We start from the raw sequence: 23,414 nt of genomic DNA, 5'->3' as shown, positions 1-23,414 counted from the left end.
TCCTGGCGACGGTAGCCTAGCCTTGACGCTCCTGGCGACGGTAGCCTAGCCTTGACGCTCCTGGCGACGGTAGCCTAGCCTTGACGCTCCTGGCGACGGTAGCCTAGCCTTGACGCTCCTGGCCACGGTAGCCTAGCCTTGACGCTCCTGGCCACGGTAGCCTAGCCTTGACGCTCCTGGCCACGGTAGCCTAGCCTTGACGCTCCTGGCCACGGTAGCCTAGCCTTGACGCTCCTGGCCACGGTAGCCTAGCCTTGACGCTCCTGGCCACGGTAGCCTAGCCTTGACGCTCCTGGCCACGGTAGCCTAGCCTTGACGCTCCTGGCCACGGTAGCCTAGCCTTGACGCTCCTGGCCACGGTAGCCTAGCCTTGACTCAACAGAAGCGTGATTAAAAAGTTCACCTTCTGACAACCTTTTACCAATCCCGAGACGAGAGCAATAAGATGCTTCGAGGGTGACTGCGTCCTTGACTTCTACACCTTTGTCCTTCATGTGAACGTGTGAAGGCCGGCTGCTAAATGAAGACGTGGGACAGGAGTCATCAAGTATATACGCAGCCTTTACATCTTTCCTCAATCATAGCGGTTTTGTTTAATTAATTTGGCTACATGTGTGGATATGTGGGCGCGTTGTATGGAATATATTGTGTGTGTGGGGGGATAGGCGGGAGAGACAGACGCATCCTGCAATCAAAATTATTTAATGGATTTCCTAGCCAATAGGAGCTGTGCTTGTGGCTGGATGACTCCTGTTATTTATGGGGGAGGAAGAGACATAACTATGTTAACGGGATGCTACTGGTGTGGGCAGAGGGAGAAGATCATCATGAATATAAGCAGTAGACAAGGATTAGAGGATGGCAGGGTCCACCAGGAGAAGCAACAGCAAATTCAGTTAATTAAAATTAAAAGTAAATATTAATAAATATGTATACAATTATAATTGTTATATTACAGAACATTACAGTACATGGTATACCTAAGCGAAAGGTGCATTGATAGCTTAACATGTATTTATAATTATATACATATACTAAATTATTTAGATTCAGAAATATGTTGGTATTGAAGCTGTAATGTTGCAGTGTAGATGACTGGGCGTCGAACCAGACCCAACCCCCGTTCTCGCTCACGGTAGAGAAAGCCTCGCGTCGCTTCGTTATTGTTATTCATAGTTTTCCTAGTTTTTATAGATTCGAACAACAACAAATTTTGTCTAAACGCGGCAAAAATGTATTTGTGATGAGAAAGTGGGACGGGCGGGAGATTTGAATACATATATCATGTTTGTTTTCGGGATGAGTGAGTGCTTATTGACTTAATGGTGCTCGCCTAGTAGGACTTGCCTTGCAATGTTTGTTTATCTACCTGAATATGAAGGATCCTGGACTTTGCATTTCTAACTGAAGGAAAACAATTACGTGTACGCAGTTATGTTCAGATTGTGTTCGAATTATTGAGGAAAATGGAAAAGATTAGATTCGTAACATACTAGCACTGCCTCGCAAGCACTGGTCTGGATTTGAGTCCTCACCAGAGAGGATTGACTGGGCGCCAATCCTTAACTGTTCGCACCCCTATTCACCCAGTTGTTATTGGTACCTTGTTGTTAACTGATTGGCGGGTCATGTTCCAGGGAAAACTAGCGGGTAAGGCTTACCATGAGCTATGGGAAGGGAAGGCTCTTATAGCCTGCTAACAGGAGTCGTAAGTCGTCTAGTCTTGTACCCACCTGTGAAAAAAACGTTTAGGCAACGTTTTCCTTTCCAGGAGTTGTGTGACTTGAGAGCTAAATCGGTGCAACAATGAACACCTAAAGTGGCCAGGCCCAGTGGCAGGTGTAACAAACTGGCCTGGCACCTCCAGGCCCCGTGCCACCTATGGAGCCTTCATCACATACACACAAGTCAATTCACCTGACGTGTCTCATTAATTAAGCTCGTCTTTTATAATAGGTTTTGGAGTGCCTGGAGTTGGATGATAGTTTGAGGTATAAGGGTTGGGATGGAGTGTTGGAGGGGAGGGGAGGGGGGGGGGATTGGGGGTAAGGAGGAGGAGGAGATTGGAGTGATTAGCAACACAAAAGCTCATCTCCAGCACGTTATTATGCCGCATGGCAAACAAACTGTCAAAACTCTTGCTCCCGCCGCCATCTTTGTTGGAGAAAATATTTGTATTTTTTTTTTTAACCTCGGTACAGTAACCTTGATAAGGAAGGAAAGGTTTTTTTGGGGGGGGATAGTAAGTAAGATGGAAGGTGGCCCTCAACATTGTACAACCTTGGCAAGTGCAGGAAGTTAATATGCAACATCTAGGTCTCCCCTAAGAAGTGAAACATTCTTAAAGAGGCTATTCTCCTATTACTAGCCGGCTGGTTACCGGTCAGCCAGATCCTGGGTGAGAGGACAGAGCCGGTTACGAGCCAGCCAGGTCCTGGGTGAGAGGACAGAGCCGGTTACGAGCCAGCCAGGTCCTCAGCCCGGGCCGGTAAATGCCGCGAGTCATGGAGCTGGGAAGTACCACAAGATATTAGATTCCGGCGGAGTGACCCACTTTTTGGGATCTGGGTACGTTTGTTGTGGTGGATGGCGGTGATTGTGGTGGATGGTGGTGATTGTCGTGGATGGTGGTGATTGTGGTGTGGTGGTTGTGATTGCGGTGGATGGTGGGTGGGTGTAGCGATTGTGGCGGATGGTGATAACTGGTAATAATGATGATAATGACGGCACTGATGAGGGATGGTGGTGGTGTGACAAAGTACTGCAATGTACCACTGGTAAAGGACTCACAAGGCGCTTCGAGTGTGCTTTGGCCTGGGTTCGCATCCTGGCCGGGGAGGATTGACTAGTTGCTAATCCTTACCTGCTTGATATCCCTGGGCTTGACTTGTGAGAGCTTGGTCCACTAGGCTGTTGCTTGGAGCAGACCGCAAGCCCACATATCCACCACAGCCAGGTTGGTCCGGCACTTCTTGAAGAAAACTATCTAGTTTCCTATTCAAGTTGTCCACGGTTGTTCCCTTAACTGTACCCTCTGTTCACCCAGCAGTGAGCAGGTACCTGGTTGTTAAACGATTTGGCGGGTCGTATTCAGGGGAAAATTAGGATTAAGGACCTGCCCGAAACGCTACGCGTACAAATACTCACCTAATTGTGCTTGCGGGGGGTTGAGATTTTGTATCTTTGGTCCTGCCTCTCAACTGTCAATCAACTGGTGTACAGATTCCTGAGCCTACTGGGTACATACTTGTCCTGCGTTAGACTTTTGACACTGTCAACCACCAAAACCTTCTTCTTAAATTACATCATTATTGAGTCATAGGTCACTCCCTGCAATACCTCAAATCTTACCTTATTGACAGACTCCAGTATGTTTCTGTGAATAATTCAATTTCTCTCACCCTACCCATCAACACTGGTGTTCCTCAAGGCAGCATACTTGGCCCTCTCCTCTGTCTCATCTACATTAAATAAATAAATAAATAAATATGTTTATTCAGGTAAGGTACATACATACAAGTGATGTTACATTAATGGATTGATATATAGATAGAGCTAGTACATACAATGCCTAAAGCCACTATTACGCAATGCGTTTCGGGCAAGAAAAACATTAATATCTAGAACTTAATACTAATTGAGCATAAAGAATAAAAAGTGTTGAGAACAAATACAAATAAAGATAAAAAAAGGGGGAACATGACTGAAAAAGTAGCACAAATACAATAGGTTGACAAACAGTGTTGATTAAAAAAAATAATAGACATGGGTTGACAATAGAGGAGTGAGGTAGGTTACAGGGAATTTATTAGGTAGTGTTTAGTTTTTATCTTAAACTGGTTGAGTGAGGTACAGTCTTTAACATGGTTGGGAAGGTCATTCCACATTCTGGGTCCCTTGATTTGTAGAGCATTTCTAGTTTGATTAAGTCGTACTCTAGGAATATCAAAACTGTATTTATTTCTGGTGTGGTGTTCATGGGTTCTGTTACAACCTTCAATGAAGCTTTTGAGGTCAGGATTGGCATTACAGTTCAGCGTTTTATATATGTAAAATACACAAGAGAGAATGTGCAGTGACTTAATATCTAACGTATTCAGAGATTTGAGTAAGGGTACCGAGTGATGTCTGGGGCCAGAGTTGGATATTGTCCTAATAGCAGCTTTGTGTTGGGTAATTAGAGGACGTAAATGATTTTGGGTAGTAGAACCCCAAGCACAAATACCATAGTTGAGGTATGGATAGATGAGGGTAACCAGGGCAGGGCGGGGTACATAATATCTGATCTTAGAAAGAATGCCAACAGTTTTTGAAACTTTTTTTGATATATTTAGAATGTGTCCCTGGAAATTCAGCTTGTGGTCGATGAGAACGCCAAGGAATTTGCCATCTAATTTGTTACAAATTTGGGTATTGTTTATTTTGAGATTTATCTGATTAGAGGATTTATTGCCAAACAGAATATAAAATATTAATGACCTTCCAAATGCCTCCCAACACCTCAAACCAATTATATTTGCTGACGACACAACCTTCATTTACTCCAGTCCTGACCCCCTTGCTCTAAATGTCATAGTGAATACTGAGCTAAATAAAGTCCATCTTTGGCTAACTGCCAACAAACTCACCCTCAACATTGACAAAACTTTCTATATTTTGTTTGGCAATAAATCCTCAAATCAAATAAATCTCAGGATAAACAATACCCAAATTTGTAACAAAGTAGTGGCAAATTCCTTGGCTTTCTCATTGACCACAAGCTGAATTTCCAGGGACACATTCTAAATATATAAAAAAAAAGTTTCAAAAACTGTTGGCATTCTTTCTAAGATCAGATATTATGTACCTCGCCCTGCTCTAGTGACGCTCTATTACTCCCTCATCTATCCTTATCTCAACTATGGTATTTGTGCTTGGGGTTCTACTACCCAAAATCATTTACGTCCTCTAATTACTCAACACAAAGCTGCTATTAGAACAATATCCAACTCTGGCCCCAGACATCACTCGGTACCCCTACTCAAATCTCTGAATGTTAGATATAAAATCACTGCACATCCTCTCATGCGTATTATATATATAAAAAACGCTGAACAATCCTGACCTTAAAAGCTTCCTTGAAGGTTGTAACAGAACCCATGAGTACCACACCAGAAACAAATACGTTTTTGATATTCCTAGAGTGTGACTTAATCAAACTAGAAATGGGACCAAGCAACAAATCAAGGGACCCAGAATGTGGAATGACCTTTCCAATCATGTTAAAGACTGTACCTCTCTCAACCAGTTTAAGATAAAATCTAAGCACTACCTAATTAACTCCCTGTAACTTACCTTACCCCTAAAATGTCAAACCATGTCTGCTGTTTTTAAAACAATGCTGTTTGTTGACCAAATTGTATTTTTGCTATTTTTCTGCCATGTTCCCCCTTTTTATTTCTATGTTCTCAACACAATTTATACTTTAATCTCAGTTAGTATTAAGTTTTAGTCTTTAGTGTTTTTCCTGCCTGAAACGCTTTGTCATAGTGGCTTTAGGCATTGTATGTACTAGCTCTATCTATAAATCCATCAATGTTTGTATCACACCTTGTATGTATGTACTTTACCTGAATAAACATTTGAATTTTAATTTTTGTATTTAACTGATGTTTCTAGCTTTGGTTTTTAATGAGTGTATGATGGACACAACATCTGTCGGGCTGACTGGTGAAAGGAGAAGAGAGTTTAGATAGCTGCCTGAAAGATATGTATTAATGTGTGTCTGAGTCTGTGCAATTTTACTGGCAAGGTTAGCACCAACCGATGAAAAGAAGCTATTAAATTCATTTGCCATTTCTAAATCAGTTGCAGGTGTATAGCCATCCTTAGAGGGTTTTATCTGGTTATATGAGTGTTGATTAGTTCCTAGGATATTAGAGATAGTTTTCCATGTGCTTTTCTTGTTGCCTTTTGCTTCTTTGAATCTATTCTCATAATAAGAGAGTTTTGATTTTCTTATGATACTGGTAAGCATTGATGAGTGCCTTTTAACTAATTCCTTTGTAACTAGGCCAATCTTAAGTTTCTTTTCATATTCATGTTTCTTGTTGATTGATTTTAATATGCCACTTGAGAGCCACAGATTGTTTAATCTTTTGTCAGTTACTTGCTTGGTAAGGAGGGGACAATGAGTGTTGGAGAGGAAGAGGTTAGCTAATGAATTTAGCTAACCTCTAATAATAATACACAGAAATAATTCCTGTGTATTATTGAATTCAGATTCCCAGTTAATATTGTGAAGTGCATTTGTGAGGCTGCCTATTGCTGCTTCATTGAATGAAGGTGAATGAAGGTGAGAGCGGAGAGCTTGAATGAAGCTGGAAGTGACTGCTCCATAGCAAGGCTTGTAGCATTCAGTGCAGGAGTTGGAACTAGACTGGAGATGTTGTGTCTCTGGCCGTCTTAATCTGCGTCTACTTGACCTTATGTTGGAGCCAGTTTGCTCCTCAATTGGCAGTCTGGTCATCATTTGGTCTATGGGAAGCTTGCTGGTTACTTCCAGCTGTCCTAATTGGATTTCCTTGAGGATTTGTTCCAAGTGTCATTAATGGTTAATGAATATAACTGCAGGTGTCATTAGCAATTATGGGGATTACTGGGAACATTCAAGTTGTTACAATAGAGATTCTGGGAATAGGTGAAACAGGTACTGTCTCTAATTTGACTACTACAGGCCAATAAACCTGCAATTTCCTTTATTCATAATGTTATATCAGCTTTATCATCCCTTCAAATGATAACTTGAATAATTAAGTTAAGATTCAAATTAATTACCAAGCAGCATGCCGATAAAAATTATTTTTAATTTTCTGTGTAATAAATTGCTAAGTGATTCATTAGACTGTGACCAGCGGGTTGGTACTCGGGTAGTTGTCCTCGCCTAGCTGTACTTGCAGGTGAGGTGAGCTACAGCTCTTGGGTCCCATCTCTCTACACATAGTCTGCTGGTGTATTTTTAGACTCCACAACCTTTTGGGCTCTTATCTCTACATTTATGGTTTAATGTAGAGTTTGCCTCCATGTTGAAGATTTTCTCTTGCCATGATGTGGTGGTGGATACTTTGTGGTGCCATTACCTAGTGGTGGATGTTTTGTGTTGCCTATGACCTGGTGTAATCAGTGTGACTTCTTCAAACTTGTCACAATCTTAAAAAAAAATTCTACTTGTCCCTGGGGAATTTTACTCTTACCAGGATATCTCTTAGTGCCTTACCCCATTTCCATGCAACTATTAGGGGTATATGGGGAAACCTTTGCCAGGCTGGGGAGTTCTTATAGGTGTGTCTCCTTTCCAGAGAGTACAATTTAAGGGCCTTGAGACAGATTCGTAATTTAGATATTTTATCATGTCTATGCATGCCATATATGCTCTCTGTATTCCCACTACTTCATAAATCTCTCCTGCTCTTAAAGGGAAAGTGAATACTGAGCAGTACTCAAGATAGGACAGCACCAGTGATTTAAAAAGTATTAGCATTGTTGTGGGATCCCTAGATTTGAGCATTTCCATAAGTCATCCTGGCTGTCACTATGTTTGCTTGGTTATGTCCACTAATTGTCAGGTCCTCAGACATCATAATTCCCAGATCTTTTACATGTTGTTTTCCTTCTATGAGTAAGTGTGACTGTGTCTTGTACCCTGCATTTTGTTTAAGTTTCTCATTTCACCCATATCTAAGTACAGTACTTGGAACATCATGGAACACAGTTAAACATCATGCTATTTTCCACTGCCCAATCAAAGACTTTATAAATATCGGCTTGTAGTTTTCAGTGTCTTCTGCAGAGAAAATGTTCATGCAGATTTTTTGTATCATGTGCAAAGGATTACATGAAGCTGTGACTAGTATTTTTGTCTATAATATAAGAATGAGAAGGAGCAGTGGTTCAAGGACTGTGCCCTATGGTACAGAGCTTTTCACTGCACTTGATCTTATTTGGCTATTATTCTTTGTGGTCTGTTTAACAAAAAGTTGAAAAACCAGTGCCCACACTACCCATTATTCCTATTGATCTCATTTTATGGGCTATCACTCCATAGTCACACATCATTTAAATGCCTTTGCAAAGTCTGTGTATACAACATCTGCATTTTGTTTTTTTTCTAATGCTTCTGTGATTTTGTCATAGTGGTTGAGTAGTTGCAAAAGCAGGATCTTCCCACTCTAAATTCATTGTTGGCCTGGATTGTGAAGTTCATTTTTTTCCATAAAACAGGAGATTTGTTTCATAATCTTTCAAAAACGTTTATTATATGTGATGTTAATGTGGCTGGTCTATAGTTTTCTGGCAAAGCTTTACTACCTCCCTTGTGTAGAGGAGGTATCTGCTGATTTAAATCCTGCTGGTATTTTCCATTTATCCAAGCTCTTTATCCATATTACACTGAGCACTTAGCTATTGGTACTTAACATTTCTTTATGAATATTGAATTCCATGAGTCCGGACCTTGGTCCGAAACATGAGTATGTTGTCAATTTACCTTTCAAAGACTTCTTTGTTCATGTTAATATCAGTAATATTGTCTGAGGTTTGGATAGCATTCCACAGGGAAGCTGTCCAGATCTTCCACTTTCATGTTGTTTATTAGAGTGCTAAATATAGCCACACATACTGGTCTTTTAGAATTTCACTAATTTATTTGTCATCCTATGTGTAAAGACCTTCAGATGTAAGTATTGATCCAAGACTGGAGGAGGTTTTTGATTTTGATTTTGCATATGTGAAATTTTTGGGGGGATTTTTCTTTATTTCTTGTATAGCTTTCTGATCGTTTCATTTCCTCAGACTGGTATGATCACTACAGTCTATTTTATCTCTTTGATCTCCCCGTTTAGATTTCTTTGTTGTGAAAGTCATGTCTGCTTAAGCATTTCCATGATTTTTCAGGCACATCTGATCCCTCAATTGTCATCCTTCTGACCCAATTTCCTTTTATTTTTTTCAGTCTTCTGCATTCTCTTTCTAGTGGTCCTCTTTCTGACCCTCTGCAAAGGCACAAGCTTCAAACAGATTTTGTATGCTTTGGGAGTCAGTTGAACTATTTCCTGTGTGGAAACTTTGCTGCTTAAGACTGTTTCCCATTGCAAATTCTATATTTTTTCACATTCAATCCTCTTATTGTTAAAATTGAATTGACTGAATAACCCTTCTTGCTTGTTAATCTTCCTGGATCTATTACAGGTATAGATGTTTGAACGTCAGTGAGCTTGTGGTCTTGAGTTTGCAGTATCTGAGATTTTAATGTGTCTGATTATTTCCTCATTGTGACTATCAGGTTGAGTGTGTTTTCATTCCTGGTTAATTCTGTTATCTGTTGAGCGAGAATTTGTCATATAATTTTAGTAGTTCTCTGACCTGTGGTTGATTTGTGGTTGATGTTATTGTTTCCTATGTTTCATCTTAAATTAGGTAGATTGAAGTCTCCAAGGAAGATAATATCTGGTACTGGATATTGCTAAGTTATCAAGGCTATTCTCCATTTTCTGTATCTGCTTCATGAATTCCTCAACTGTTGCAGGTGGTTGTTTGTATATTAAAATAACAATTAAATTTATTTTTACATTTAATTGTTTTCTACCTTGAATCCAAGTACCTGCACCACCTCATTGGTAGTTAAGGAGCTCTGCAAATTCTTTAATATACAGATCTACCCCTCCATATGACCCTATTTACTCTATCACATCCACCTAGATTATAATTTGGGATCCAAATTTCACTATCAATGTAATCTTTCATATAGGTTTCTATGAATGTTCCAAATATTGAATTTGACTATTAGAAGGTCACTTATAAAGTCAAAATTAAGGAAAAAAGATCATATTTGCAAACATACAATGCCTAAACTGTCCATATTGCATGTTACCTCTGGTGGGGTTTGAGAGTTCCCCCCCCTCTCCATCATGATCCAGGGTAAACTGTTTTGGAGATGGTTTGTCATTGGTCATTACTGTGGAGTTATGGGGTGTAGTACACGTGTGTTTGATGATGACTTGCATTCGAATCTTGCACATTTCCCTCTCCCCCATCTATACTCTTGTGTTTGTCTGCCTGTTCCTCTCTCTTACCTGCTCAACTCTGTTTCTGTCCAACTCTAAAAAAACTTTCAGAATTATTGTATTGGTCCTTCTGTCTGTAATGGTTTATACCTCTCACATAGAAATTTTGACATTGAAGATCATAGCATTTTCTCTCATTAGTTGAAAATTTGCATAGTTTGGGATGTGCAAAACTGCATGTACCCCTCCCTAACATATTTCAGCATTTTTGAGGATGCATGAAATGTCATTTTGTGCATTTGGTTCCATATTTACATAATCCTTGTAAATACTTTGATTTATTATACTGGTATTTTTTGTTAATCCATTACATTTTGCAGTTTGCTCTACTTTGCTAAAAATTTTCCCTTCTGTTGTCTCGTTCATGAATACTATCTTTATCAATCGATCTTTGGCTTTGTTTTACCAGCCTAACCAGGAGATGGAGGTGAGGAGAGTGTGCAGGGATGACTTGGGTACTGGGTTGCCCGGGCACCTCATCTAGCAAGGATATGGATGATGCTGTTTAGCAACGATATACATAACATTGTAGTCTGGGGCTGGCTGTTGGTGCAGCACAGTTAGTCTATACCTGAAAGAATGGCATTACTATGGGCACTGAGGACTTCAAGGCCAGTTCAGGTGACTGCAGAAGTTTAATAAACTATGACACACCTTTAATTCTGTAAGTGCATTTTGCTGCCTCTTCCCGTTTAGATTTTAAATGCTATTTCCACAGTGCTCTATTAAGACAGGCATAATAATTCATATGCTACAAATAGGTAGATATATTTACCACAATTTTTTTAGGCATGCTTATTTCTGGAAGGGCTGAACAGTCTAAGGCTCCTTGAATCTAGCACGTAGAACTTCACAAACAAGTCTCATCAGCCCTAGGATTCTTAAAATAGCCTACTGGGGACCAGAACCTGGTCATTTTCCCCCTTACAGAGGTGCAAGGAGCTGGGGATTCTTTAGTCACTTGTATGAAGGACTCCTAAGGGCAGATGTGACTCGTGTGTGTGGAGTTTCCTTGAAGCTAGCCCTTGGAAACCACCGAGGCTCCTCCAGAAAGAGGCATTTAAGCACATTCAAAGCTGGCATTTTTTAAGCATACAAAACTATTATATAATTTCTAAATACTATATGCTGAAACATGTACTACATCATTAGCTAAAGGAAAAATCTGGCAGTTGCCTAAAAAAAAATAAAAAAAAAGAGGCAATTTTTTGGAAATTCAGATTTCTTGCAAATCCAGATTGGTTCTGAAGGTTTGTTCCATTTTGTGGGAGCACTGTATATGATAGAGTATAAACATATAAAAAAAATCATATTTATTGTTTTTCATTTATACAATGAACCAAGATACAGGACGTTTGTTCACAACCTTCTTATTGACAAATCAAAATCATATGAATGTTGTTTTGAAGTTAACAAACTTTAAAGACAAACTTGCCATTTACAAAAATGAAGGTCCAAAAACACACACACAGCACCACATCTGGTAGCATAGGGGGCCCTAGTAGCCTGGTGGATAGCGCGCAGTACTCGTAATTCTGTGGCGCGGGTTCGATTCCTGCACCAGGCATAAACAAATGGGCAGAGTTTCTTTCACCCTGAATGCCCCTGTTACCTAGCAGTAAATAGGTACCTGGGAGTTAGTCAGCTGTTACAGGCTGCTTCCTGGGGTGTGTGTGTGTGTGTGTGTGTGTGTGTGGTTTGGGGAAAAATAAACTAAATAGTAAACAGTTGATTGACAGTTGAGAGGCAGGCCGAAAGAGCAAAGCTCAACCCCCGCAAACACAACTAGGTGAATACATCTACTGTACACTCGTCCATCAGCGACTCGCTGAGAATGTCAAAATACACTAATGTTGCTAATTACAGAGGCTTTCTAGGGACTTGTGGTTCCCCTTGAAGCTTTGGAGGTAGCTCTGCTGCTGCAGTGGATGGGGCAGCACTCATAGGTGGTCCAGTTACTCTAAAGCTTTAGGAAGCCACTTGCACTATCAGAAAGGGTCATTTCATTCAATGCTGGCTTTTCATATGTTGCATCTTGAGGCATATGCCATCAGATATAACCATGAACTTTTATTACTGTATTCACCTTTGAACCAAAACAATGAATGTCACCTACTGACCAGAAAAGGGTCACTATATTAAACCACAACATTAGCTTCAATGAAATTGGCTCCACTGCAACATACACAATGATTTCCTCAGGTATTATGGGCATGATGGAAGCCCAATGCACAATTCCCTTTGTTGGGGACAAGAAGCCTGTACTATGGCTTATTAAGTCCCCTTAGGTCAACTACTAATCTTCCTTAAGATGTGACCTACAATAGTTTCCCTTCTCCTGGGTACCTATTTAATTGCTTGGTGAACAGAGGCAGCAGGTGAAAGGAAAATTGCCCAGGAATCTAATCTGGGATTCTCAAAAGGTAGTCGAGCAACCCGCCCTCTTAAAAATAACGTCGCTTTTCGCTTGTATGTGCTCTATGGCCAAAAATGGACGTAATTTGAAATGAAATCAGCTCACGAAAGTGATGTACTGATTTCATCACTTTCCCATTGCAAATTCTATATTTTTTCGCATTCAATACTCTTATTGTTAAAATTGAATTGATTGAATAAATTTTTTTGTTTAAAAAAATCCAAAATTTATTTTCATTTTTTTTCATTTTCAAATTACGTCCATTTTTGGCCATACGGGCAAATTTAGACGTAATTTGTAAGAGGACAAGTTGAGTCGAGGATGTAGACCACTAAATTACAGGACCAAAGAATAGCCCAAAATATTTCAGATCATTTTTACATAGCTATACTGTTTTGCATCCAAGAAATAATTTAAAAATATATTATCTGAATTACTTTAACATCTATCACAAGTACAAATATACTAATACAAATTATATACAAATTTATTCACTAAATAAAATATTCTGTATACACTGTACAGTACTGCATAATATACATATATATTCAATCACAATTTTTTTTTTTTTTTTTTTAGAAAAGTATTTCTAACAGGAAGTACTAATCTTTCAAAATAGAAAATAAAGACTAGGACAAATATTACAAAAGCTAAAACTCGATACATAAGAAATAGTGCTAACTTAATATTATTTTTGTTTCAGAATTTTGTTTCATCGTCGGAGAAGCACTCGTTATCAACTCCCTGGCGCTTCCCACTTGTATCATCATCCTTTACTTCATCAACATACCTGTACGTCACAGCAAGTGCAGCAAATATTATCATATCGACAAACATAAGTACAGCAAACAAGAAGAACTCCATTGCCTGGAAAGAAAATGAAAACCAATATATGATTTAGTTTCATATATCCATGATGTACTGTTTTCTTCATGGACCAAACAAGGCAATGAATGACAGTATTATACTTGGGGGGAGGGGGGGGAGGAGGGGGGGAGGGGGGGGAGGAGGGGAGGGAGGAGGGAGGGAGGGGAGGGGGGGGAGGAGGGAGGGGAGGGGAGGGAGGAGGGAGGGAGGGGAGGGAGGGGAGGGGAGGGAGGGAGGGGAGGGGAGGGAGGGAGGGAGGGAGGGGAGGAGGGGAGGGAGGGAGGGAGGGGAGGAGGGGAGGGGGGGAGGAGGGGAGGGGAGGGGAGGAGGGAGGGAGGGGAGGAGGGAGGGAGGGGAGGAGGGAGGGAGGGGAGGAGGGAGGGGAGGAGGGAGGGAGGGGAGGAGGGAGGGGAGGAGGGAGGGAGAGGAGGAGGGAGGGGAGGAGGGAGGGAGGGAGGGAGGGAGGGAGGGAGGGGAGGAGGGAGGGAGGGAGGGAGGGAGGGAGGGGAGGAGGGAGGGAGGGAGGGAGGGAGGGGAGGAGGGAGGGAGGGGAGGAGGGAGGGAGGGAGGGAGGGGAGGAGGGAGGGAGGGAGGGAGGGAGGGAGGGAGGGGAGGAGGGAGGGAGGGAGGGGAGGAGGGAGGGAGGGAGGGGAGGAGGGAGGGGAGGAGGGAGGGGAGGAGGGAGGGAGGGAGGGGAGGAGGGAGGGAGGAGGGAGGGAGGGAGGGGAGGAGGGAGGGGAGGAGGGAGGGGAGGAGGGAGGGAGGGAGGGGAGGAGGGAGGGAGGGAGGGGGGAGGGAGGGAGGGAGGGGGGAGGGAGGGGAGGAGGGAGGGAGGGAGGGGAGGAGGGAGGGGAGGAGGGAGGGAGGGAGGGAGGGGAGGAGGGAGGGAGGGAGGGAGGGGAGGAGGGAGGGAGGGAGGGAGGGGAGGAGGGAGGGAGGGGAGGAGGGAGGGGAGGAGGGAGGGAGGGAGGGGAGGAGGGAGGGGAGGAGGGAGGGGAGGAGGGAGGGAGGGGAGGAGGGAGGGAGGGGAGGAGGAGGGGGGGGAGGAGGAGGGGGGGAGGAGGAGGGAGGGAGGGAGGGGAGGAGGGAGGGAGGGGAGGAGGGAGGGAGGGGAGGAGGAGGGAGGGGAGGAGGAGGGGGGGGAGGAGGAGGGGGGGAGGAGGAGGGAGGGAGGGAGGGGATCCTAAGTCCTCTCCCTCCTCCCCCCCCTCCCTCCTCCTCCCCCCCCCTCCCTCCTCCTCCCCCCCCTCCCTCCCTCCCTCCTCCTCCCTCCCCCCTCCCTCCCTCCCTCCCTCCCTCCTCCTCCCTCCCCCCTCCCTCCCTCCCTCCTCCCCCCCTCCTCCCTCCTCCCCCCCTCCTCCTCCCCCCCCTCCTCCTCCTCCCTCCTCCTCCCCCCGAGGGGAGGGAGGAGGGGGGAGGGAGGAGGGGAGGGAGGGAGGAGGGGAGGGGGGGAGGGAGGAGGGGAGGGAGGGAGGGAGGGGGGGAGGGAGGAGGGGAGGGAGGGAGGGAGGAGGGGAGGGAGGGAGGAGGGGAGGGGAGGGAGGGAGGAGGGGAGGGGGGGAGGGAGGGAGGGAGGAGGGGATTCTAAGTCCTCTCCCCCCTCCCTCCTCCTCCTCCCCCTCCCGGGGGGGGGGGGGGGAGGGAGGGAGGGGATTTTAAGTCCTCTCCCCCCTCCCCCCCCGGAGGGGGGGAGGGAGGAGGAGGGGATCCTAAGTCCTCTCCCTCCTCCTCCCTCCCCCCCCCGGAGGGGGGGAGGGAGGAGGAGGGGATCCTAAGTCCTCTCCCTCCTCCTCCTCTCCCTCCCCCTTCCTTCCTCCCTCCCCCTTCCCTCCTCCTCCTCTCGATGGGGAGGGAGGGGAGGGAGGAGAGGAGGGAGGGAGGGGATCCTAAGTCCTCTCCCCCCTCCTCCTCCTCCCCCCCCTCTGGGAGGGAGGGAGGGAGGGGAGGAAGGAAGGGAGGGAGGGAGGAAGGGAGGGAGGGAGGGGAGGAAGGAAGGGAGGGAGGGAAGGGAGGGAGGGAGGGGAGGAAGGAAGGGAGGGAGGGAGGGAGGGGGGGAGGGGATCCTAAGTCCTCTCCCCCCCCTCATCCTCCCTCCCCCCCCCCTCCTTCTCCGGGGGGGGGGGGGGGGATCCTAAGTCTTCTCTCCCTCTCCTTCTCCGGGGGAGGAGAGGAGGGGGGAACAGATGAGGAGAGGTGGAGAAGGAGAGGACGGATATGAGGGGGGAGAGGAGGGGTAGGTGGTGGTAGAAGGGAATTATCAGGGAAAAGTCCCAAGCCATTACAATTATATAGCACTGGGAAGAGGTCAGGAAAATAGATTTGGGATGGGACAGAGGAAACAAGTGGTGCCCGACCACTTGGATGGTCGGGACGAATGCCGACCTGCATGAAGCAAGTCCATCGCTCTACCGTCCAACCCAAGATGTTGAGCACCAGTCCTGTCCCAAATCCTTATCTTGATCCATTCCCAGTGCTATATACAGTAGTTGTAGTGGCTTGGCACTTTTTCCTTGATAATTCCCTTCCCCCTTCCAATAGGCTGCTGGGAAGGAGAGGAGGGAAGATAGAGGGCTTACACTCACCTGGCTTTTAAAGAACTTAGCTTCTGCAATGATTACCACAATCAAATTACCAAAGGACACAGTAAGAAGCCAGGCAGCTTGCAGGACAGACTTCATGCTACTGGGGGCCTGTGAAAGAAAAAAAAATGCCTATAATTATTTTGACTCGAGATGGCATGTACATTATTCTCAAAAAATGTATAAAATAATAATAGACAGTATGATTTTCGAACAGGTGTATCCTGTGTGACAAATTTACTTGAGTTTCTATAATAGAGATCAAGAGATTTTACAGGAAAGAGATGGTTGGGTTGATTGCATCTCAATAAAAAAAAAATAAAAAAAACAAAAAAAAAAATGGCTTTTGACAGTCCCACATAAGAGGTTGTTCTGGAAACAGGAACATACAGGAGGATTGACAGGGAGGCTTCTAACCAGCAGAAAAATGTGGAGAGTAATCATAGGCAATGTACAGTGTTGGACTGGAGAAATGTCACAAGTGGAGCACCACAGGGCTCAGTTCTTTCACCAGAATTGTTTATTGTCTACGTAAACTGCCTACCAGAAGCTAAACAGAATTATATGGAATTAGAATCCCAGGTGGGACAGAAATGAGGATGTATTTCCTATCTAATGGATCTGTTCACCTAGCAGTAATTTTTATTTTGAATACTGTATTGTTACTATAGGCAAGAGAATGATAAAACCTTTGAAAAAATTTGAAATATGGGAATTTTCTCAGCCAAGTCTCTTGTCTATTATGACACCTTGGTGGAGCAGACATCAAATTTCAGCCAATTGTGATCCATTCAAGCAGACACACTATACCAGGCATGTCAAACATGCAGCCCTTACTTAGCAAGCACATCTGTGGCCTGCACAAAGGATACTATAATTTGGTAATTTGTACATTATATGTTTATAATAAAAAGTTCTGCAATAATTGTTATTAAATGACTTCAATTAGCTGTGGTGTATGGCCCTTATGAGAACACAAATGTGACCCATATGGCCCTCGGGGGCCCCTTGATTTGACATGCCTGCACTATACTATTCGTGAATGACACTACCTTCATCTTCACAAATTCCAATCCACACATACCTTAAATTATATAAGACAAATGAACTAACAAAAACACCTCACATGAATAGCAACCTAGAAACTCAGTGCAAGTATAGCCTAACAACTCTCAGATGAAGAAATAGTTAATTTGTGCTATAATCTCATTTTCAATCAAAAATACTTGTTACCAAAATTCATTTCAAGACTCCTTGAAAATTCTTCACAATAATGTATACTTTATCTAGATGCAAGCCATGACTTCTTACCTGTGTAAATGAAAACTCGAGGCCAGTAATGGAAAACATAATTTCCGAGATGGTGATAATGATGTACTGGGGAAGCAGCCATAATATGTGCACCGAGTTCGATGGAGTAACTTCAAACAGTTTCATTGTCTGCAAGGCCAAATCATAATCAGTAAGTGTAACATTGTTAATCTACAATAACTGTATATAAAATGAAGTCCCTTGACTACAGTATGACACTTTTTAAACAATCAATCCTAAACCATCTACAATAGCTTATCATGAAATTTGAACAAGGAAAAGATAATTAATTTTTTTTTTTTAAACACCTTATAAGGGTCAAAGAAGTCTTAAAATTTATCTAATTATATTTGTGTATCCATCCTTATTAGTTAATTAATCCTTATTAACCTGATTAAATCTGGCAAACTGTTTCAAGCCTTGCACAAGTTTTGACAAATTAAAGAATCCAAAGTGCCACGTGTGGACGGAATTCAATCGAAAATCATAAAGGAACACTCTCCCAGCATTAGGACATCTGCCTTGCACATAATTATCATAAAAGCAGCATTCACAAAGTACTGTATCATTTGGTTAACTCTTACCGTAGAATTATTAGTGTCATCAAGAGATTTCTGTACCAAGAAGTTATAGACACCACCCAGTTTCACATGAAGTCTCGTATTCAAGATCTCCACAGGATCACCCTCACGGTTCGGTACAAAAACTTTATAGCTGAAAAATAGATTAACTATTAATGGCAAAGCTACCTACACACACACATGAGAAAGGAATGGAGTTTCAAGGAGATGGTTATCCCAGGCTGTGAAGAGTTTAGGGACAACATAACAGGCACCATGAAGATGGGAGGACCAAGAGTAGAAGTAGCAGTGATATATAACCCTCCACCAAATGACAAAAGACCCAGGCAAGAGTATGACAGAATCAACATGGCAGTTAACAATATAATTGAGAGGGCAGCCTCTGCTGCCTGTAGAATTCGATCCCATCTGCTCATCATGGGTGACTTCACTCACAGAAGGATAGACTGGGAGAACAAGGATCTGCATGGGTGAGAGGAAACATGGAGAGCTAAGCTACTGGACATGGCAACAAGAAACTTTTTAAGCCAGCATGTTGGAGAACCCACAAGGGTGAGGGGAAACGACGAACCAGCGAGGCTCAACCTAGTATTCACTCTGAATGACTCCGACATAAGGGAAATTGACTTCAAGGTCACAGTAGGAATGAGAGATCACAGTGTACTGACATTTGAGTATCTGGTCGAAGAAGGGTTAAAGTACTCGAGAAAGGGAACTGAAAGCAAAAGGCTAGCATTCTGTAAGGGAAACTATGAGATGAGAAAATTCTTAACGGATATAACATGGGAAACAGCTAAGGGGAAAGACGGCCCAAGACATGATGGAATACATCACACTGAAATGTAAGGAGGCAGCAGAAAAGTTCATCCCGGCCCAAAAGGTAAAAAATTAAATGCGGATGAGAAACCCAAGGTTTAATCAGAGATGTAAGCTAGCTAAGCAAGAAAGTAAAAGAGCATGGAGAAACTATAGAAATAAAAGGACACTTGAGAGCAGAGAAGGATACCAGATACCCTGACGTATTCATTCCTGGCTAAGAAGAGAGGCAGAAGGACAATATGAAAACGACATAGCAAGCAAGGCTAAGACAACCCAAATTGTTACACAGCCATATCAGGAGAAAGACAACAGTGAAGGAACAGGTAATGAAACCGAGGATAGGGGCAGACAGATTCACTAGAAACGACAAAGAAGTGTGCGAGGAATTCAATAGGAAATTCCAGGAAGTCTTCACATTGGAGCAAGGAGAAGTTCCAGAGATAAGGGAAGGAATAGTTAACCAGGCACCACTAGAGGAATTTGAGATTACCAGTGGGAATGTAAGGAAGCTTTTGCTAGAGCTGGATGTGAGTTAGAGCAAGAAGGATCAAAAGCAAATATGAAAATAATTTACCACAGCCTCAGGCTAAACCACCACATTTACCAGGGCAGAAGGACCGGTCATTAACTTTTGCCAAGGAGCAGAAATCAACCCCAAACCAGAAATAGGTGTAGGCCATGCAGCAGCATTCCCCTCTTCACTACAATTTCATGAATATGGAAAGACCATTACAAGAATGTAAGAACTCTTATATATAAAAGTAAATAAATAAATTAATTAACTAAATAAATAAATAAATAACCACTCCTACCACTCTCAGGGAGTAGAAGGTACAGAAAGGGCCTGGACCTCTCGAACACATACCCTTTTTGAAAGAGGGAACCAAGCACCCAGTTTCTAACCTGATTTCAGTAGGTGTGTGGATGAAATAAAGCTAAAATCTCAGAATTGCAGCAAAAAGGGAAATATAAGCACAACACTTAATAGTTAAGATAGAAGCTGACACAGCATCCTCAAGTGGACTTTGATGTAGGCCTTGAGAATCAAGTTAACACAACCAGATGGACATAACCATCTCTAAATAGATGGCATCCTGCAGTTCCACTGCACTAGCCAAGACCAGTGAAAATAATACATAATTTAGAGTAACTAGTTACCCAAGTAGTGGTGGTGTTGATTTAGGAGTGACAACAATTGAGGGATTGGTTGTGCCCCGGCTGCCCGATACTGGGAAATTGCGAAGAGAGATGGGATCCCTACAGCCTCTTCAGGCCACAGACTTGTCCAATTAAGCAGAAGGTATGGCAAGATAATTACCCAAGTGTAGTTACAGAATGAGAGGTACATTTGTGTCCCCATCTTCTCAATGCAGCATTCTGTCATAAAATGTTCTGAAACTACCAGTGGTTTTGACAGTCACTTCCTTCTCACTTAATTTGTTTCAACCATCAAACACTGTTTGCATAATTGATTTCTAATATTTTTCCCACCTTCATTTCCTTAGCTTGAATCTATGACCTCTTGTTCTTTAAGTTATAGGTTTTAAGGTATAGCATTTAAGTTTCAAAAACCCTTTTCTGCTTGGCTTAATTATTTTTTTTAACAAGAAAAGATTTTGTATTTAAAAAAGGAAATGTAATTGTTAAAAAAAATTATTCTTTCCCTACCTGTCAGGCTCAACTTCCTGGAATTCTGTACCAGAGATGTATCCCTGGGGTGTTTCTTCAATAGGAAAATCATAGGTATCAAATTTCCCCACCAGATGCACAGACGAGTTGAAGTGGACCATACCAAGGTTGAACAGCATCCTGAAATATAAATTATATATTTTTACAATGATCCACATTTTGTACATTCCATCTATAGTAGCTATTAGTTCATCATTTTGCAGGATGCACACCTATAAGTAGTTAGGGCAAGGAGACAGGTTTGAGCTATATGTATGGCCACACCTGCCATTTTGTCCTTATTAATTACTTAATTATTGTTTCCTATTTGCTGTGTACTGTATGTAGTATAGTGTATTGTAGTGTAGCTAGTATAGTGTGCATAGTGTAGCTAGTCTAGTGTGCATTGTGTAGTGCTGTAGGTAGCTAGTCTAGTGTGCATTGTGTAGTGCTGTAGGTAGCTAGTCTAGTGTGCATTGTAGTGTAGCTAGTCTAGTGTGCATTGTAGTGTAGCTAGTCTAGTGTGCATTGTAGTGTAGCTAGTCTAGTGTGCATTGTAGTGTAGCTAGTCTAGTGTGCATTGTAGTGTAGCTAGTCTAGTGTGCATTGTAGTGTAGCTAGTCTAGAGTGTGTGTAGTGTAGTGTTGTAGTGTAGCTAGTCTAGAGTGTGTGTAGTGTTGTAGTGTAGCTAGTCTAGTGTACATATTATAGTGTCTGTCACTCCTCTAATATGCTGTGTGTAGCATGTAGCAAGTAAACCTTATACTCGCTCCACTCTCTCATTACCTTAATGACAAACTAATTATGACTAATCAAATCCTTTCCCTAATTACAGGTAACATTCTTTCCATCCTGTTGGAGGAAGCTGAGGTGTAGTTACAAAATATAAGCAAGCAATATGTGAATAGCTGACAGTACAATTTCCAAAGTGATTCAGTTAACTTCTGTAGCTTTGGATTTACCACAACTCTTCAACCTCAAGAATGTAGCATTCGGCATGTACAGTTCTAATCGACCCCAAGACGCTACAGCTTCGACACAGAGCAGACAGTAGACTACGTACCACATTGAGCTACAATGCTCTCGCTCCCCATCGAGTTCAGACACTCACAATTCCCTATCGAGCCGCCATGCTCTCCTGCATAGAGCTCCACAACTCCGGCCTCACTCGGCTCTCTGCTCTGCTCCAAGCTCCGTCTGAACCTCTACGACAATGCCAACAACCGCTACTGTAATCAAGACTACTAAATAAATATGAAACTCACTAAACACTGTATCTAATCTACCCAACAACGTAACAAGCATATACTATTTAAAAAAAAAATTTGTTTGGCTGCAAATAAAATATGAAAGTGAAAACCTTCATACAATATAAATCTTTAACCCTTAAAGTGCAGTTACTCTATTGTCCTAAGTTTATTTAAACTATTATTGTCTGTGTTTGTCGCCCATCATGCTAATATGGATATAATAGCTCTACTGTATATGGATATAGTGAACATTACCTTGATGCATGAAAAAACTTGCTATTGTTTCATGATTGCTTACTATACAAATATAGCTTTCACTGCAAATGTTACTATGCCACTAGAGTAATCATCATGGTGTATAATAATTCCATTTATACTTACATAATATGTATACTGATTATGTTCATATGGTTTTTCCAACTCTGTATGGTTGTAATGAAGTACACCAGGTCAACCAATCATTTGAACACAATAATAAAAGAACTACATAAGCCCTATTGGCTCAGATGATGCAATCCCTATTTATGTCATCGATATTACCTGAATTTACTTGAAGGCCACAACCTCTCTAATGGCCTCAATGTGGACAGGAAGCCAGTGGCTTGTCAAAGGTCCCCCCCCCTCCCAATTTGTCATGATTTTATTGAGTTGGATCTTTAATTGCAGAAGTGTTTTGGCATTTACACCTTTGGCAGGTAAGCAGTTCCATGGGTTTATTTAACCCTATGGGTGAAAAAGCATCAGTTTTATTCACTAATGACACAAAAGTATCAATGCCATCAGCTCTGGCATTGACAAAAGGTGGTGGGGGTCAAAACTGTCAGTAATTTCAAAGAGTTATACGACAAAGAGTACCGGGAAAATGGGACACCACAAGCGTAGCTCTCATCCTGTAACTACACTTAGGTGATTACAGATGGGGCTGCACCACCAGATGGTCATCCTGAATAGTGCATGGTTACAATATAGATATTACATTTATTTCCACACTTTTTGTTACACTTTGCATCCATATTAATCATTTTATAAGGGTTATTTTTTTCCACGTAGCTGAATATGCAGGTAAAACCTAAGCTGCGCATCAAGGGTTAAGTTTGGAATGTATCCAGCCTCATATGGTTGAGTCTATCAAAGTTACATTGTTTAGCAAAACATAAAATTATGTAAAGTACCTTAGCTTTGGAAGTCCACTTTGAGACTTCATAAAATCATCTGGCGGCTCAATATTGACCACCTGAGCAAAAGAAGTGTCGGCTGTGATCAAAACAGCATGTGCCTGTTATAAAACCAGAAGAAAACCATTAATTAAACTATTATATTAAAGCACTCAAAATTTCTACATACATCATGTGTACAACTCTCACTTGTCATAAATATAACATTACTCTTGTGTATAAATTGTACACATTTAAGAAACCCCTAATAGATTCCAATTAAAAAAAATTAACTATCATTTTGATAGCTATGACACTTGGATACCCTCTAAGATGAGATCACTGATGACTGTACAGTGGGATCTTCATAGTTAGGGCAGAATGCCATTTTGCACTGATGTAACCAAGGTCTGATCCAATTTCTGAGATCATATTGGTGCTACAGAATCACTGGAGAAGAGCTTAATCCAGCCCAGTGACCATAGAGTTTACTCGATGTTACACCTTGTTAGGCACACAAGCCTGTTAAGCTGATCAAGTTCCCCCTAGACAATAACTATCTCCAGAATGCAGACCTCAACAGTTGCCTAACTTGCAGGTACCTATTTACTGCTAGGAGAACAGAAGAATTGGGTGTAAGGAAACATACCCCTGCCAGTTAATCAAACT

The 23,414-nt window shown here is 42.4% G+C and overlaps 1 protein-coding gene and 1 long non-coding RNA gene across 9 annotated transcripts in view; one reads left to right on the top strand and one right to left on the bottom strand.

The window, feature by feature from the left end:
- LOC138358270 (uncharacterized) overlaps positions 1–13,356 on the top strand; it is a 33,088-nt gene extending 19,732 nt beyond the window's left edge. The window contains exon 3 of the long non-coding RNA XR_011225302.1: positions 13,220–13,356. This is a non-coding gene — a long non-coding RNA (uncharacterized lncRNA). The remainder of the gene's footprint in view (positions 1–13,219) is intronic.
- The window catches only part of LOC123764321 (solute carrier family 15 member 2), a 75,893-nt gene continuing 63,877 nt past the window's right edge, over positions 11,399–23,414 (bottom strand). For all 8 annotated transcript variants that reach the window (XM_069316096.1, XM_069316098.1, XM_045751927.2 and 5 more), the window contains 6 exons: positions 22,764–22,867; positions 20,342–20,482; positions 17,858–17,987; positions 17,274–17,402; positions 15,966–16,073; positions 11,399–13,383 (listed from right to left, as the gene is read on the bottom strand). In XM_069316096.1, coding sequence (XP_069172197.1) covers positions 13,216–13,383; positions 15,966–16,073; positions 17,274–17,402; positions 17,858–17,987; positions 20,342–20,482; positions 22,764–22,867 — 780 coding nt within the window. In that variant the 3' untranslated portion in view covers positions 11,399–13,215. The remainder of the gene's footprint in view (positions 13,384–15,965; positions 16,074–17,273; positions 17,403–17,857; positions 17,988–20,341; positions 20,483–22,763; positions 22,868–23,414) is intronic.

This window comes from Procambarus clarkii, chromosome 82, assembly GCF_040958095.1.
Source record: "Procambarus clarkii isolate CNS0578487 chromosome 82, FALCON_Pclarkii_2.0, whole genome shotgun sequence".
Taxonomy (NCBI): Eukaryota; Metazoa; Arthropoda; class Malacostraca; order Decapoda; family Cambaridae; genus Procambarus; species Procambarus clarkii.
The sequence above is the reverse complement of the archived record's forward strand: the minus strand, read 5'-3'. Positions and strand labels throughout refer to the sequence as shown.